We start from the raw sequence: 16,012 nt of genomic DNA on the forward strand, positions 1-16,012 counted from the left end.
AAATAATGTGGTGGTAATCGCTGTCCAACTGAAGAAAAATGATCTTGCCTTCTCCAAAAGAAAACTTTAAAGGAAAAGATAGCATTGATTCTAAGTGAACTTGATATAGTGAGTTTAAAGTTAGGGAACAGGACGTTAATTTTATGTATCGTGAAGCTTCATGTGTGACTAATTTGAGTTGACCAGAGTCACTGTAGATCCCAGGACTAAAAGATAAAGATAGGAGAGACATTACAGAGCTTGTGCATATTAAGATGGACAGGCAGAAGAATTCCAGGAGTTCAGTAAGCAATTAGCAGAAGTCAGAGAAAAATAGATTGTAAATGAGAACTCCAAAGCCTTGCAGCATCCCAGGGCCTTTTAATTATGCCCAAATGGCCCCCATTCTAACTCTGCTTTAACTACTTTCTCAGCCACGATTTTTGTTTTGTTTTTTGGTCCATTGAGGGCTTTCCCCTTTGAGTTCACATTTCAGATTTTCTAGATGAGTCCATTGAGGAAGCAAAATGATTTATTATTTAGAAATTTTACCATAAGCTTTGCCATAGATATGTCACCAATGAGGAATAGTCATACTTCAAGGTCTATTAGCTAACTAGTAAACCGTAAATGTCAAACATAAGTGATGATGATTATGCAGTTTATATGTGGTCACAAGTTTGATTTGGTATGTAACGGCAAGTTGCAAGGGGAAAGCCTTAGTGTAAAGATGAGAGGCTATGAAAAGGGAACCCAAGTTCCCATCCTCTTGCTGCCCCTTCACAGCGATGCCGTGACCTTGGCTAAGTCCCTTAACTTCACTGAATATGAATAATGATTCCCATTCTATGAGGTTTTGCTGAGAATGGGAACATATATGCAGCTACTATCAGCTCCTGGAACCCAGAACATGCCCAATAAATGGTAACTAATAATTTAGGGTTTTACCAGAAGGATTAAACTTAAGCACTAAGTGGTTAGGATTTGCAGATGATTTAAAAGCAGCATTGATATGTTCCCCGAGTGGAATTCTTATTAGCGTATTCATTTTCCACCTCCCTCCCCTCCCCCATTCATTGTAGACTACTTGCATGTCACTTTTTTTTTCCCCCATTATGTGTTTCCATAGTCTGTGATTGTGAAAAGTGTTGAGCGAAATGCCTTAAATATGTATGAAGCAAGGAAATGTCTCCTCGGACTTGAAAGCAGTGGGGTTACCATAGCAACCAGTCCATCCCCAGCATCCTGCCCTGCCGGCCTGGCATGTCCCAGCCTGGATATCTTAGCTTCAGCAGGCCTTGGACTCACTGGACTAGGTATACAATTTATTATTACAGCACGTCTCAGTCACTGGGGAAATGCTTATCTGGTTCCCTTTCTTTCTACCATTTGGTTCTACATTTAAAGGCTATTTTTTTTTTTCCTTCGGACTCAAAGATCAGGTGAAAAGCCATACAGCCTGAATCAATCTATTTTGGGGTTTCTTAGTCTCTGTGGATTTATTACCCAGATTCTTCCCACGTTTGCATAAATAATCAAGGTCTGACTATTTTATTTTCAGTGGCTGTGATGGTTCTAAATTAAGAATGCCATTGAGATTGAAGTAAGCATGCTGACTGTAATTTATGTTTGTTCTCTCTTGCATTTGCAATATTGCCGTCAGTCCCTAGAGATAAAGATTATCCAGTTTGCTTTTTAAAAAGTAATTGCAAATCTGTATGAGGGGTGGGGAGGGGGGTGAAAATAAGCAGGACCTGTATCTCCAGTGGTTAGACCTGCCTTACCCAGACACAAAGGAAATCTAGTCTGAGGTCAGACCTGTATTTCTGTCTAACGCGAGGAATAGAAAATAGAAGAATGAACAAACATCATCATCTCAGAGCTTTAGTTAAGAAAGTAGAATGAGCTGCTTAATAGTCCTGGTGATATTTACGTCCTCATCTATGGACTGCTATTTTATAGGCTGAAGTTAGTTGCTGTATTACAGTTTTGCTAGATTCCCTTCTTTCTTGCACATTTCTCAGTTGCATTTGTTTTCCTTAATCAGTACTCCTAGCAAATCACCCTGGGGCATTCAGTGTTGATTTGAGACAAAAAATAATACTCTCAGCTGTCTTTAACATTTTTTTTTCTAATAGCTATTCTTGCTTTTAACTTTTAAGAAATTTAATACTCTTACATGATTGATTTTCCAAGTAGCCCTGCCTAGACATCATTAAAGAAAGATTTTTTTTTTATTTTTTATCTTGGCCCCTAATCTACCAAAGTTGTTCCTTCCACTGGGACCTGAACAGACATAATAGCATAGCAATGACTGTGAGTCAGGAAATGCCAATTAGGTAACTTAGCAGGAACCGAGTTCATCTTGCACTAGAGAGAAAACAAGTGAGCAAAGATTCAGTAACCGAGTTTTTAAAATGTTTTCATTATTATACCTATCCTGTTATACTTTATGCTTTATATGTATTCCTGGAAACTTGTATACAAATCCACATATCATTCCAGAACATATTTTAAATGCCTAAAGGAAAATTTCATTATTTAAATCAAGCATTGACTCCTTACAACAACAAAAAAACCAGCATTTTTTTTCTGAGAAAATTTTCATCATTGAGATGGGGCCCAGAGAATTCATGTATATGTTTTGAGATACATTTAGGAACTGTTCTGATAGCCTACCCTATCTGTAACGGGGACAAATAGGAAATCTATCCTACCACAGGAAAGCATTCCCTAGTTGCTGCTACATGTGAGTAATTTGAAAAGGGTTTGTAAGCGGATGACAAATGAGTTATGCAGAAGAATGAAAATGAGCCTCCACTTGAGCAGAATTTTGTTCATCCTGGGTAGCTGACATGAATGCAAAGCACCTGGTAATGTTCAGTGACCCTAACTGCGATCCTGGTCTGGGCACACCTATCTTCCATTTTCTGATAGCAACTGTTTGTGGATAAGCTGCTTCCTCTCTTAGAGCTCTATGATGCAAAATTCATGTGAATATTTGAAAGAAAATCTGTCATCCATATTTTGTATTTAGAAAATATCAGATTATATCATTGTGCATTACTAATGGCAATATTCATGCCATGTCTATTTTAAAATCTTAAATTTATGTGAATTGACTTTATATATTCATTTATTACAGGTCTTTTGGGACCCACCACCTTATCTCTGAACACTTCAACAACCCCAAACTCACTCTTGAATGCTCTTAATAGCTCAGTCAGTCCTTTGCAAAGTCCAAGTTCTGGTACACCTAGCCCCACATTATGGGCCCCCCCACTTGCTAATACTTCAAGTGCCACAGGTCAGTATCATTTAAGTATATTCCAAGGTGTGTATTCTTAGGTGTTACCAGTCTTTTAAATAAAATTTACTAATGACTCAGTTTTCTTAGGGCAAAATTAGAGTTCAAAGCACACTCCATTGAAACGGAAATTCCCTGGTACATCAATTAGTTAAAATGAAGCGCAGCAAAGCAGTTTGAGTTTTTCATACTAGTGAAATACCATCTTCAGATGTGATAAGCAGACCTGGTAGTTAGGTTCTAGTTGGAGTAACTTGCTGGTAGTCATGTACATCTGTACAATGAGAGGGTTGGATAAGACATTCTCTATGGTGGTGTCCCATTTTAACACTCTTTTGTGTTTTTACAGTAAATAGTACCTCTGTTTACGGAGGTGTCAAAATTGAATTCTTTCCTGAACTTGCAGCAACAAAAAATGATGTTTTTATTGTTAATAAAAATAATAGTTGAATCTGAGTTTCTTCCTAATATCTGTCATCATAAAATGTTGTTGTAGGTTTTTCTGCTATACCACACCTTATGATTCCATCTACTGCCCAAGCCACATTAACTAATATTTTGTTGTCTGGAGTGCCCACCTATGGGCACACGGCTCCATCTCCCCCTCCTGGCTTGACTCCTGTTGATGTCCATATCAACAGTATGCAGACCGAAGGCAAAAAAATCTCTGCTGCTTTAAATGGACATGCACAGGTAATGACTTTCTGCTAGAATGTGTGTGTGATCTCTGCTGTTTGTAAGAGATAAACCCCTGGTAAAGTTAAAACATGTTTAAACTTTCGCCTAAAATGAGTTTTATTTATTGTTTGCAACTTTTATTTTAGGTTTAGGGGACACATATGCAGGTTTGTTACATGGGGAAATTGCATATTTAACCCACCTTGAGTTAGTTTTTATATATGGTGAAAGGGAGGGGTCTGGTTTCATTCTTCTGTATATGGCTAGCCAGTTTTCCCAGCGCCAGTTATTGAACATGGATTCCTTTCCCTATTGCTTGTTATTGCCAACTTCATTGAAGATCAGATGGTTGTAGGTGTGCAGCTTTATTTCTGGATTCTCCGTTCTGTTCCCTTGGTCTATATGTCAATTTTTTTTATGCCAGTACTATGCTGTTTGGTTTCTGTAGCCTCGTAGTATAGTTTGAAGTTGGGGGTAGTTTGATGCCTCTAGCTTTATTCTTTTTGCTTAAGATTGCTTTGGCTATTTGGGCTCTTCTTTGGTTCCATATGAGTTTTAGAATAGTTTTTTCTATTTCTGGGAAAAATGATGTTTGTAGTATGATAGGAATAGCATTGAATCTGTATATTACTTTGGGCAATATGACCAGTTTAATGATATTGAGTCTCCTGATCCTTGAGAATGGGATGTTTTCCATTTGTTTTTATCACCTATGATTTCTTTCAGCAGTGTTTTGTAGTTCTCCTTGTAGATAGCTTTCATCTCCTTGGTTAGAAGTATTTCAGAGTGGTTTTCTTTTTTGTGGCTGTTATAAATGGGATTGTGTTCTTGATTAGACTCTCTGTAAAACTGTGACCATATTTATATGTTATTTTCTATTATTAGTCTCCAAATATAAAATATGGTGCAATATCCACTTCATCACTTGGAGAAAAAGTGCTGAGTGCAAATCACAGTGATCCATCCATCCAGACAAGTGGGTCTGAGCAGACATCTCCCAAATCAGGCCCCACTGAAGGTCGGGAACTGTATCCTTCTGAAATTCATTTTGGTTTGTTATTTGGAAAAAGGAGGTTGTAGAGAGTCTATGCAGTGATTTTGAGTTGGTTTTGCTAAACAGCTATGATTCATCCTACCTCAATTATGTGGAAAGACAACATCCTGAATAAAATTTCAAAGAGAATGGTGAAAGATTAACTGAAAAGCACTTTCCACAGAAAGAATCATTTCCCCATTACATTGTAAGTTCCTGAATTAAAGTGAAGGTAATTGTGTAGCAGAAAAGCATCAACTTACTAAATGTGAGATATATATCTATATATAGAGAGAGATATTTCCCCCAAGTAGAGTATCTTTTTATAACCTTTTTTACCCTTTCCCCCAAATCTTTAAAATATATAAATATATACAGGTCTTCTCTTCAAATTGAGTTTTGTGACACCCTGAACTTGTTAAGGTGTTCTCTTTGCAGATGAAAGAGGTCTCTGTCAGGTTAATGATGTCTCCAGAGTAGGGTTCTGATTTGTTTCCTTTGCAGGTAATTGTCAGTTGGAAGGTGATGTTGTTTAGGTATTTCACTTTTTTTTTCTTCTCCTCTGCAGGTTGTAATGATGCTTTTGTTGAAGTAGGCATGCCTCGAAGTCCTTCCCATTCTGGGAATGCTGGTGACTTGAAACAGATGATGTGTTCCTCCAAGGTTTCCTGTGCCAAAAGGCAGACAGTAGAACTATTGCAAGGCACGAAAAACTCACACTTACAGTATGTATTTTAATCTTAAAAGAGTCCTTGATTTTTTGAAATGACGTATATTTGTTCTCAACTCTATAGTTAGTACTCTTGGATTCAAGTCATGTTTGATCTCATCCATGGGTGTTTTCATTTTATCTTTTAAAAAAATATTAAGGAATAATATCTGATAATTTTCACCCTTCCCTTTCTTCTCTGTAGTCCCTTCCCCATTTAATGAATTGATTTATATCTGTGTCCTCTAAACCATCTGTATTATTCTGAAACTGTAGCATTCTCTCTGCTCTTCAGTAATCAGCAGAGCCATTTTTATTCTCTGATTTTTGCTGTTAGAAATTTTCCCACTGTGAATCCTCCCTCATTTGGCTTTGAATTTCTTCCTTACATGGCTCTTTTTTCCCAAGGTAGTTAATTGCAAATTTTTAAATAAATGCTTGACATTATCATGACTTTGTTTATTCCAAATCACTTTGGTTATAAATACATAAGTTGTATTAAATATTAAATATAATTCTTCCTTACCATAGCACAGTTAAAGTGTGTCATCCTTACTCTTTCTTTTTTTTTTCTCCATGTATTTTGGGCAGTTTCTACAGTGTAAGGTTTTGTTCCCACCTATTCTGTCCACCTGATTTCCTCTGCTGTTCCTGGTATACCGTTCTAGAGTGTCTTTATGCAAAGATTAGCATACATAGTTTTATTTCTTCCCATTCTTACTAAAATCCATTTTCCTTTATAAACTCTTTGGTCAATCATTATTACCCACTGTTGTCCAGTTCTCCTTTATCTGTGTTTTTCTTTACATGGTGCTGATACCCCAAATTAATGTTATTATAGACTAGAGAAACAGTTTTACTTCCTTGAAACTATTGAAGTGTTTAAAATAGATACCCATTCTTGTCATCACTGAGTGTGTTCTGAACCTTCTCATCATCCTCTTCTGGGTTAAACTGAAGCCTCCAGAAAGATCTCCCTGCCTCCAGTCTTTTATTAGCTTGAGCTATCCTTTGTTTTGCTCCAGCCATTTATTTTCAAAAACAGGTCTAATCTTGTCACACTCTGGCTTCAAATCCACCAGTGGTCTGTGTTGCATGCTTCCTTTCTTTTACTTATGCTCTTCCCTCTGATTTGCTGTTCTCCTGGCCTTTGTCACCAGATAACTTGCAGACGCTCTTAAGTTCCCAGTTCAAATGTCCTTTGTGTAGCCTCTGTCAGCTTTTGTCAAGCAAAGTTCACCGTCCCTCTTTTTGTATTCCAAAAGTACTTTTCTAAATTCCTCTAAATTCCCTTGGCACAGCAGCTGAATAGTTGAACAAATAAAATCATGAATGAATGAACAAAGCAGTTCTTGATTGATACTGCAATCCCTGTTTTATTTGAGCTTAAGGTGCAGTTAGATTTGAACCTGAGGTGTATGCATTCTGTACATATCATGTGTTGTTGTTATTCACGTATTTGCTGCTCATTGTAAGAAGCACTTTTATGTTCTGCCTGTCCCCCTCAACAGACTTTGAAGAATATTTATTTATCTGCTACATTTATTTGTTACCAATATCATGTACATATTTCATACACATGAACTGGATCATCTGCATGCCTTCAAATTGACTGGATCTCTGTTTAGACTTTGCATGCATGAATCATTGATATCTCCTTGATGTATAAAAATTAGAAATCTCGTCTGTACATCTATTCCCTCTATGTCATATGCAGCATACCACATATACTGTATATATTGTGTTTGAATGTGCATCATGAAATAGTTTCAAGCTTTACCCCTACAGTCAAAGTGCCCGATTTCAAATTCCATCTCTACCGGTCACATTAGAGGTATGATCTTGGACAATGTACTTCCCTCATCCGCTAGTGGGAATAACAATAGTACCTGTGTCATAGCATTGTTGTGAGGATTAAATGAGAGAATACAGGTTAATAGCTGATGGTGATAAACATGCATAGTAAATGTGGCACATAGGAAACATTCAGTACATTTGTATATATAGTGAAGTGTTAAATTCTACGCTCTTATTTCACAGCAGCACTGACAGGTTGCTCTCAGACCCTGAACTGAGTGCTACCGAAAGCCCTTTGGCTGACAAGAAAGCTCCAGGGAGTGAGCGCGCTGCAGAGAGGGCAGCAGCTGCCCAGCAAAACTCCGAAAGGGCCCACCTTGCCCCACGGTCATCATACGTCAACATGCAGGTAATGGTAATACAATAGAAAAGCCATTCAAATGTCACATGTTTGGGTTCTGGTGTGGAGAATTCAGTGAGTGTTCAGCAGTAGTGCAGAAATTAGGTTTTCCCTCTGTGCTACATTCAAAATGAAATTTAAATATATAGGTAGCGGTTAGTTTGCTGTAAACATTAAAAATGAAAAGCAGTATTTAGCTTAAGTGAGAATTCTTTAAAATATATTTAAAATGGTGCAGAATGGTCTGTGTCACTATCTTATGCAAATAACATTATTCATGTGTTACTTAAAAAAATTTTAAATGAGTTTGCAGGACTGCATTTCTAAGTATTGTTGCTTCATGACATAGCCTTGGATAAATAGATATACTATTTTCTATGTAATGAAGATGATAAATGTGTTTGGTGCCATTTAAAGATAGTTATGAGAATAATGTGGAGTGTTCTTTGAAAGTAGATGATGAATATTATTGATGATTGTGTTGGTTCACAGATGTTTTATGATTAAAAGACAACTTCCTTTAAATAATTTTTGTGATTAAACAACTTCCTCAATAGGAACTTTCCATGTATCCATTTTCAAACTATTAGGCTAATTACTCAGAATACGCTGTTGACCATGAAAATGCAGAAATTTGATTTCCGTATAGATGACAATATGAAAAATAAGGATTTTGTGCTTTGTGCTTTTAGAGGTGTCTGTAAACATTTGATGTCGGACCAGAATTGCTGAGTAGACTTACCTATTTTATCTTTCACCACCAAAAAAGAGGAAGAACGTTCCACAAAATCCTAGGAACAGAAAAGCTGTCATAGATGTGTCAAAGAAATTAATTCATGGAGCTAAACTATATTACTTTAATTCCAGTGCAATCTGCAGTTTAGTCCTCCTTGTCTGTTTTTTAATGCTTTGCATTGGAACATTTTCCTAAGTTTTTCTATGATTTTTTTAAAAAATAAAAGTCATGGCCTTTATAATGTGTCAGTGTTTAAAAAAGACATTTAAGGCTGGGCACGGTGGCTCACGCCTATAATCTCTGCACTTTTGGAGGCCGAGGCAGGTGGATTGCTTGAGTCCTGGAGTTTGAGACCAGCCTGGACAACATGGCGAAACCCTGTCACTACAGAATAATTCTAAAAAATGAGCCGGGCATGGTAGCATGCACCTGTAGACTCAGCTACTTGGAGGCTGAGGTGGGAGGATCACCTGAGCCTGGGAGGCAGTTTGCTGTGAGCCAAGATTACACCTCTGCACTCTAGCCTGGGAGACAAGAGCGAGACCCTGTCTCAAAAATTAAAAATAAATAAAAAAGACATTTACTACATTTTCTCTGGTGGATGTATTTTCAGTTAATATGAATTACAATTTATTTAAGAAATATCAAATCCCCTTTATAATCTTTTAATGGTTTTTGTCTTGTGGTTCTTGTCACCTTTTCCATCAAATTTATACCTGCAGTGAACCAGTTTCTTGTTTCTTTCTTTTAGGATGGATGAGCATGTTCTTAATGTTTGAGTTTTAGCCTAATTAGATGTATTTATGTCATTAGTGAACAATTAACTCTTAAAATCACTAAGAAATCAATGATAATATTCACTGAGCATTGAGAGAGAGAAAGATTAAAAATTTCCCTGATTTCCTTGGCTGAAAATGATCTCTATCTCCTGATTGCTCTTGGAGTGCTATATCCCCAGCTATCTTTTTATACTTATCTCAGTTTCTAATTTATTTTATAGTTATTTCTCTTTCCCAACCCTCCTAAGACTCCAATCAGCCAGGCACGGTGGCTCACACCTGTAATACCAGAATTTTGGGAAGCCAAAGTGGGCAGATACCTGAGTTTGGAAGTTCGAGACCATCGACCATCCTGGCCAACATGGCAAAACCCTGTCACTACTAAAAATACAAAAATTAGCCAGGCATGGTGGTGGGTGCCTGTAGTCCTAGCTACTTGGGAGGCCAAGATAGAAGAATAGCTTGAACCCGAGAGGTAGAGGTTGCAGTGACCTGAGATTGCACCACTGCACGCCAGCCTGGGCAACAGAGCAAGACTCTATCTGAAAAAAAACAAAACAAAAAAAATAACTGCAAGTCCTCGAAGCTGTTTTGATTCGTTGTTGTATTCTTCCACAAAGCTGAGCATAGTCTCGTTAACCAGTAGGCCCTCAATGTATATTTGTTGAACGAGTAAATTTAGACTCTCTGTATACCTTGCCTTTAGGCATTAATAATTAAAACTTGATTTTAACTCCCAATACATTTTTGTCTTAGGATGTAAAAACTTCATCAAAAATATTATCTAAAAATCTGGCTTTCCTGATACATGGCTGTGTTTTTAGTTATCACATGTCCTTGTTTGTCTGGGACAGCCCCTGTTTACTTTTATTATCCTGGCCTAATTGTTATTCACGGTACATTTCACCTTCAGAAATGTCCTGTTTCAGACATAGATTATATAGGTACCTTATATATGATGATATGGTCTTTCTGGTTAAAGAGCTCTTGCCAGTTGGTCCTTGGTCCTTCTGTTAGGCCTTTGAGACATGCTTACATCAAGTCTTAGCTAGTTCCTAAATTGGAGAGTTGATAACTCTCAGAAAAGATTTGAAATGTAGCTGTATCTGCACTATTTTCTTCAAAATGATCTATCTTGGTCCTCACATAGACTTGACTACATCATAGTTATTCATTCAGTTTTAATGGAATGAATCAATGGTGCTATCCTAGCCCTGTGCAAGAAACGGTAACTAGGTTTAATTTTATGGCATTGCTTAATGTCATTATAAATTAAAGTTAGACATCTGCCATTTATCTCACTTCAAAAGCAAAGACTATGCCAGTTAGGTTAAATAATTTCTTAAGGTATCCTGACATCATACCATTTCAGGCCATGCTTACCTAAATGAAGAGGGGATTTGTGAGACCCTAAGGGGGCCAATAGATACAGAACAGCATTTTGGAAATGTATTCTTTCAAAACTTGCATTATTAGTAGTAGTAGTAGTAGTATACTCTAGCAGACATTGGCTCTGGAGTGCTAGGTATTTATGGTAAATTCGATTTTTTTTCTTTTTTTAAGGAAAAATTCTAACTCTTAAAGTCAGAAGTGGTAATTTATTATTACTCGTTAATTAGTGTTGGAAGCATGTTTAAACTTACAGACTTACCTTGGATTTCTGTGACATTATTGTGCAAAGCTTGGTGTATGCCTCAGGCAGATTCTTGGAACATAGTCAAAACCTTTGTTCTCTAACCATGGCATGACATTTGGAGAGACTGTCAATAAAGGCATTTTCTGTTTCATTTTCAGGCATTTGACTATGAACAGAAGAAGCTATTAGCCACCAAAGGTATATGATGCACTAATAACACTTGACTGTTTTTTAGTACACTCATAAATGTTTTTTGAGTACTCATGGTGAATTGAGAACTTGAAAACTCATAAAAAGAAACCTAGAATATTTGGGTTCAAGTTGCATAAATTCTGCTGAATACATTTTGTTGAATGGTGTGTTGAGAAATAACATTCAGTGATAATTTCTTCACAAATATCAAAGAAATGACACTTATCATCAGTATTTTATTTAAGAAATGCGCTAAACATACCAAGCATTGGTTTTATTTTGTTTCCAAAGCTATGTTAAAGAAACCAGTGGTGACGGAGGTCAGAACGCCCACAAATACCTGGAGTGGTCTGGGTTTTTCTAAATCCATGCCAGCTGAAACTATCAAGGAGTTGAGAAGGGCCAATCATGTGTCCTATAAGCCCACAATGACAACCACTTATGAGGTTTGTAGAGTCATGTCCTACTCATTCTTCCTGTCTGTTCTCTCATCAAAACAGAACAGTCCTTCCCCACACTCATTCTTTATGTACCTAAAGGAAAATGATTAGTGGTGACTTGTTTTTATTTCTATTCCTGTAAAGATACTGTTATAAAACTGATACACTCTTGTGTATTATGATCTTTTATCTGTATTTTCTCAAAATTGTTGATCAGCTCTTAAAGAGATGTAAATTTAGATGTGTGTTTTTGTTGAGGGTGGGATGTGTCATAAATGATAAGCATAGGGCTGAGATTAAGCAAAAGGCAGATGTAACATTCCATAAAAATGTATAAAGAGTCCTTTTATCCAAGGGTTTCACTAGCAAGGTCACTATAGGGGGAAAAGGCAAATATTCAACAAAAATAGGTTTTCAGATATGAGTTAAAAATTCAGTATGCTCAGATGTGCCAAGAACACAGCAAGAAGTATCTCAAACAAGTGCTCCAGAATTTTTATGTTTCCCAGATGTTGGCTGCCCTGCTCGGGGTGAGACTGGGAAGCTGGCATTCCTACCATATGGAAGGGATGGAGAGTTCCATACTCCACAGCCAGGCTACACGTGATTCACCAAGCAGGCCTTTTCCATTTCAAAGTATCAGATTTTGGCTCTAAGTCTTTGGGAGTAGGGGTGGGGCTCAAAAGAGCGTGCACATGTGCACGATCCTGGGAGACTATACAAACCCAAACATGGATGAAAATGATTAATCCAAGAGTCACAGTGTTCAACCAGAGAGAGCACTGTAGGCCAAAAAAACAAATATTGGTTAAGGGTTTCATAATTGTTAGTCTAATAACTAGCGTTTGTAGACTGACCTTTTCTCCACCCATTTTCTTTGTAATAAATTAGGCTCTTGATGAAACACAAAAGCAAACATGCTGCTTTTTTTTCTTTGTCTCTTTTGAGTAAGTCAAAAAGAAAATACTATTGAAATACTAAAAGAAAGAGTCTCCTGTGAATGTCGTTGTCAGAGTTACAGTAGTAGCCTGGCAGGCTGTATTTTAAAGATTGAAGTTACCTTCAGCAGCAGAATGTAGGAACCATTATGAAAAATGTTGAGGCTCTAGGAGGTACACTCTTCTTTCTTCCATTATAACACAGAGAGAAAATAAACATCTCCTTTTGTTAGCAGGGACCATAAAACTGCTGTGCTCATTCTTAGAGTTTCACCTGATGCACGGTATGGCTGTTCCTTTCAGCCCGTCCTTGCTTTTGACAGAGTAAAGTGTGCTAGGTTGACTGTGTTCTGATAGTTTCATAGATGAAGTATTTACCTTAGAAATGCTCATTCAGTTGTGCTTTCTAAGACCAACAGTAGGACAAGTTGAAAATGATGTTCGTTTCAGTAATGGAGTGGTCAAGTGCAGGGTTCTGATAACCACACTGACCAGATGTATAGCTTTGGCGAGTGACTTCACTCATCTGAACCGTGTCTCATTCAGGTTCTGCTGAGAAGGGCATTGGACAAGGCATCCAGTGCTTAGCATGGTGTGTTGTCAGTTCTTAGTGATATTATTATTATTATTATTATTATTATTATTATTATTTTTGACATGGAGTCTCGCTCAGCCACCCTAAGCTGGAGTGCAGTGGCACGATCTCGCTTACGGCAATCACCATCTCCCAGGTTCAGGCAATTCTCCCATCTCAGCTTCCCGAGTAGCTGGGATTACAGGCACCCACCATCATGCCTGGCTAATTTTTGTATTTGAGTAGAGATAGAGTTTCACCATGTTGGCCAGGCTGATCTTGAACTCCTGACCTCAGGTGATCCACCCATCTCGACCTCCCAAAGTGCTAGGATTACAGGCGTGAGCCACTGCGCCCGGCCTAGTGATATTTTAAAAATTTTACTTTATTATTATTATTATGAGTCTCACTCTGTCACACAGGCTGGAGTGCAGTGGCGTGATCTTGCCTCACTGCAACCTGTGCCTCCTGGGTTCAAGTAGATGGGATTACAGGCACGCACCACAACGCCCAGCTAAGTTTTGTATTTTTTTTTTTCTTTTTTAGTATACACAGGGTTTCATCATGTTGGCCAGGCTAGTCTCAAACTCCTGACCTCAAGTGATCTGCCCACCTCGGCCTTCCATAGTGCTGGGATTACATGTATGAGGTTCTTTAAAATTTTTAAAAATTTTTTCATTTTTAAATTTTAATCTATTTACGTATTCATTTTAAGACCAGGTTATGAGACTGGCTAATCTTTGTATTTTTGGTGGAGTCTAGGTTTCACCATGTTGCCAAGGCTGGTCTCAAACTCCTGGGCTCAAGCAGTCCACCTGCCTCGGCCTCCCAAAGTGCTAGAATTACAGGAGTGAGCTACCACGCCTGGCCAGTTCTTACTGATATTGAGTGGCTATTACTGTTTCCAGTGGAGGACTTACTTTATCCTGAAGAAAACCAAGGGCTTGCTGAAAGATGAAATTATGTTTATGAATGCTCATTGGTGGAAGTATATCTGCACACTCAACTTAGTTATGTTTTTTTATATTCAAAGGAATATCTTAGGGTATTATATGAACACATAAGAATTTAAGATAATAGTAGTAATTATCTTAAATCACCTTCATTTAGTTCATCCACAATTTTATTCAATCCCCACAAACTCCTAGTAAGGAAAGGGGCCCAGAATGGCTAAGTGTCTTACTTAAGGTTACTTATACTCCTCTTCCTAATGATTTAACCCAAGAGAGTCCATAGCAAAGGGTGGTGATCTAGAGCCATGTTGCCGTAGTTTTATGAACATAAGAATCACTCAGACAGCATAATAATCCAGACTCTTCTGCTAGGATCTCACTCAAAAGGTAGGGAGTGAGAAGCAGGTATCTATTTGCATTTTCAGCAAGAACCTAGTATAATTGTGATGCGCGTGTCCCACAGGAAACACTGCTGTAAAGGGGTGTAACCCTATAGGGATAAGGGCAGCAATAGGCAGAAGAGCCCAAAAAGCTCTTCTGCTCCAGCACTTGCCCAAGGACAGGTAGATCACAGATCACTTTCTCTGGGCAGAAATGTGCAGGGCCTCTGACACTATGGTTGAACTTCTTCCTATGGCTTTTCTTGCTTTGGCTATCTTGGGCTAGCCTGCCCCATCATCCTGTTCACATTGAAATTTGGGAGGGAGAGTGGGTGAGACTTGCTGGATTCCAGCATGGACATTAACCACGTAATATGCTTTTCTTCACTGCCTCTTTAAGTGCTACTAATGGAAATATATGATCAGGTTGTTTTTTTTTTTTTCTTTTTTCTGAATGGTGTTCTAGATTCTCCCTGGTATATAAGTTAGACTTGAGCTTTTCCTCATGTATCCCAAATTCTCTGAAATGTAAGAAAGGGCCCCTCACATAGCATGGTCTGATTTTCTGCAGCAGTGGCTGTGTGTGTCTTTTCCTTTATTCTTCCATGGCTCAGAAGGATCAGAAATAGGGCATCTGGCGAGTGTTGCCTCTATAGATTAGGAAGAGGGGAAGGGCCTGGGGAAAAGTAGAGAGGGAGATTTTTATTAAAATAGAGACCACATCTATGCTTATGGCACTAGTATTTTTAAGTTGGAGAGTAGCTAAAAACACCTTCCTTTTTCTTACTTTTTCCTTTTTCAAAAGAAAAGTAAAGCCAAATGAACAAGGAGAATGCCGATCTATAAAAAGAGCAAACATGTTTCACCAATAGGTCCTGATGGGTGAGGGCTGCTCACTCGGTGTGCCACGGACCAAATGTTTCCTGCTGTAGCAACTTCGCTTGAGGCAAGAATCTGATACTTCAAACTCTGTATTCAATATTATTGAGAAGCTCAACTTGAACAATTTTTTCCAGTTTTAGGGCAGCTTTGAGAAATTAATCTATTTCAAAGAGATCCCTTAGATAAGAAGCAGGCACTTGCAAGCTTTTTTTGTTTTCTCCAAGATTCTAAAATATGACCCTGTCCCCTTATATTATATTGGGATACCAAAAGTCAAACAAAAGGCTGCTTTGACCTGCAGTAACTGTGTCACATCAATACAGCTACAAAGAGGTTTGGGATTTTCTTTACCTTTTTGCCATCCATCTCTTAAAAGCATGAGTAATGGTCACATATTCTTGGAGCAAATAAAAACCTGCATTGAGAATCAAAGATGGTTTTCAACTTCTCTAGCACTGATAGTAACAAGGTTGTCCGATTATTTTAAATCTTACAAATCTAGGAGTAGAAATATTAAAGATATTTTATCAAAGATGTACAAATAATAAAGCTACTTTCATTGGAAATGCCAGTTTTGGGTCTCAGAAAGCTTCATTTCC

The 16,012-nt window shown here is 37.8% G+C and overlaps 1 protein-coding gene across 1 annotated transcript in view; it reads left to right on the top strand.

The window, feature by feature from the left end:
• Window positions 1-16,012, top strand: part of BICC1 (BicC family RNA binding protein 1) — a 368,778-nt gene that overhangs the window by 331,687 nt on the left and 21,079 nt on the right. The window contains exons 10-17 of the mRNA XM_011990352.1: window positions 1,109-1,295; window positions 3,125-3,286; window positions 3,783-3,979; window positions 4,850-4,982; window positions 5,566-5,722; window positions 7,747-7,912; window positions 11,213-11,252; window positions 11,538-11,692. Coding sequence (XP_011845742.1) covers window positions 1,109-1,295; window positions 3,125-3,286; window positions 3,783-3,979; window positions 4,850-4,982; window positions 5,566-5,722; window positions 7,747-7,912; window positions 11,213-11,252; window positions 11,538-11,692 — 1,197 coding nt within the window. The remainder of the gene's footprint in view (window positions 1-1,108; window positions 1,296-3,124; window positions 3,287-3,782; window positions 3,980-4,849; window positions 4,983-5,565; window positions 5,723-7,746; window positions 7,913-11,212; window positions 11,253-11,537; window positions 11,693-16,012) is intronic.

This window comes from Mandrillus leucophaeus, unplaced genomic scaffold (assembly GCF_000951045.1).
Source record: "Mandrillus leucophaeus isolate KB7577 unplaced genomic scaffold, Mleu.le_1.0 Scaffold378, whole genome shotgun sequence".
In the NCBI taxonomy this organism is placed as follows: Eukaryota; Metazoa; Chordata; class Mammalia; order Primates; family Cercopithecidae; genus Mandrillus; species Mandrillus leucophaeus.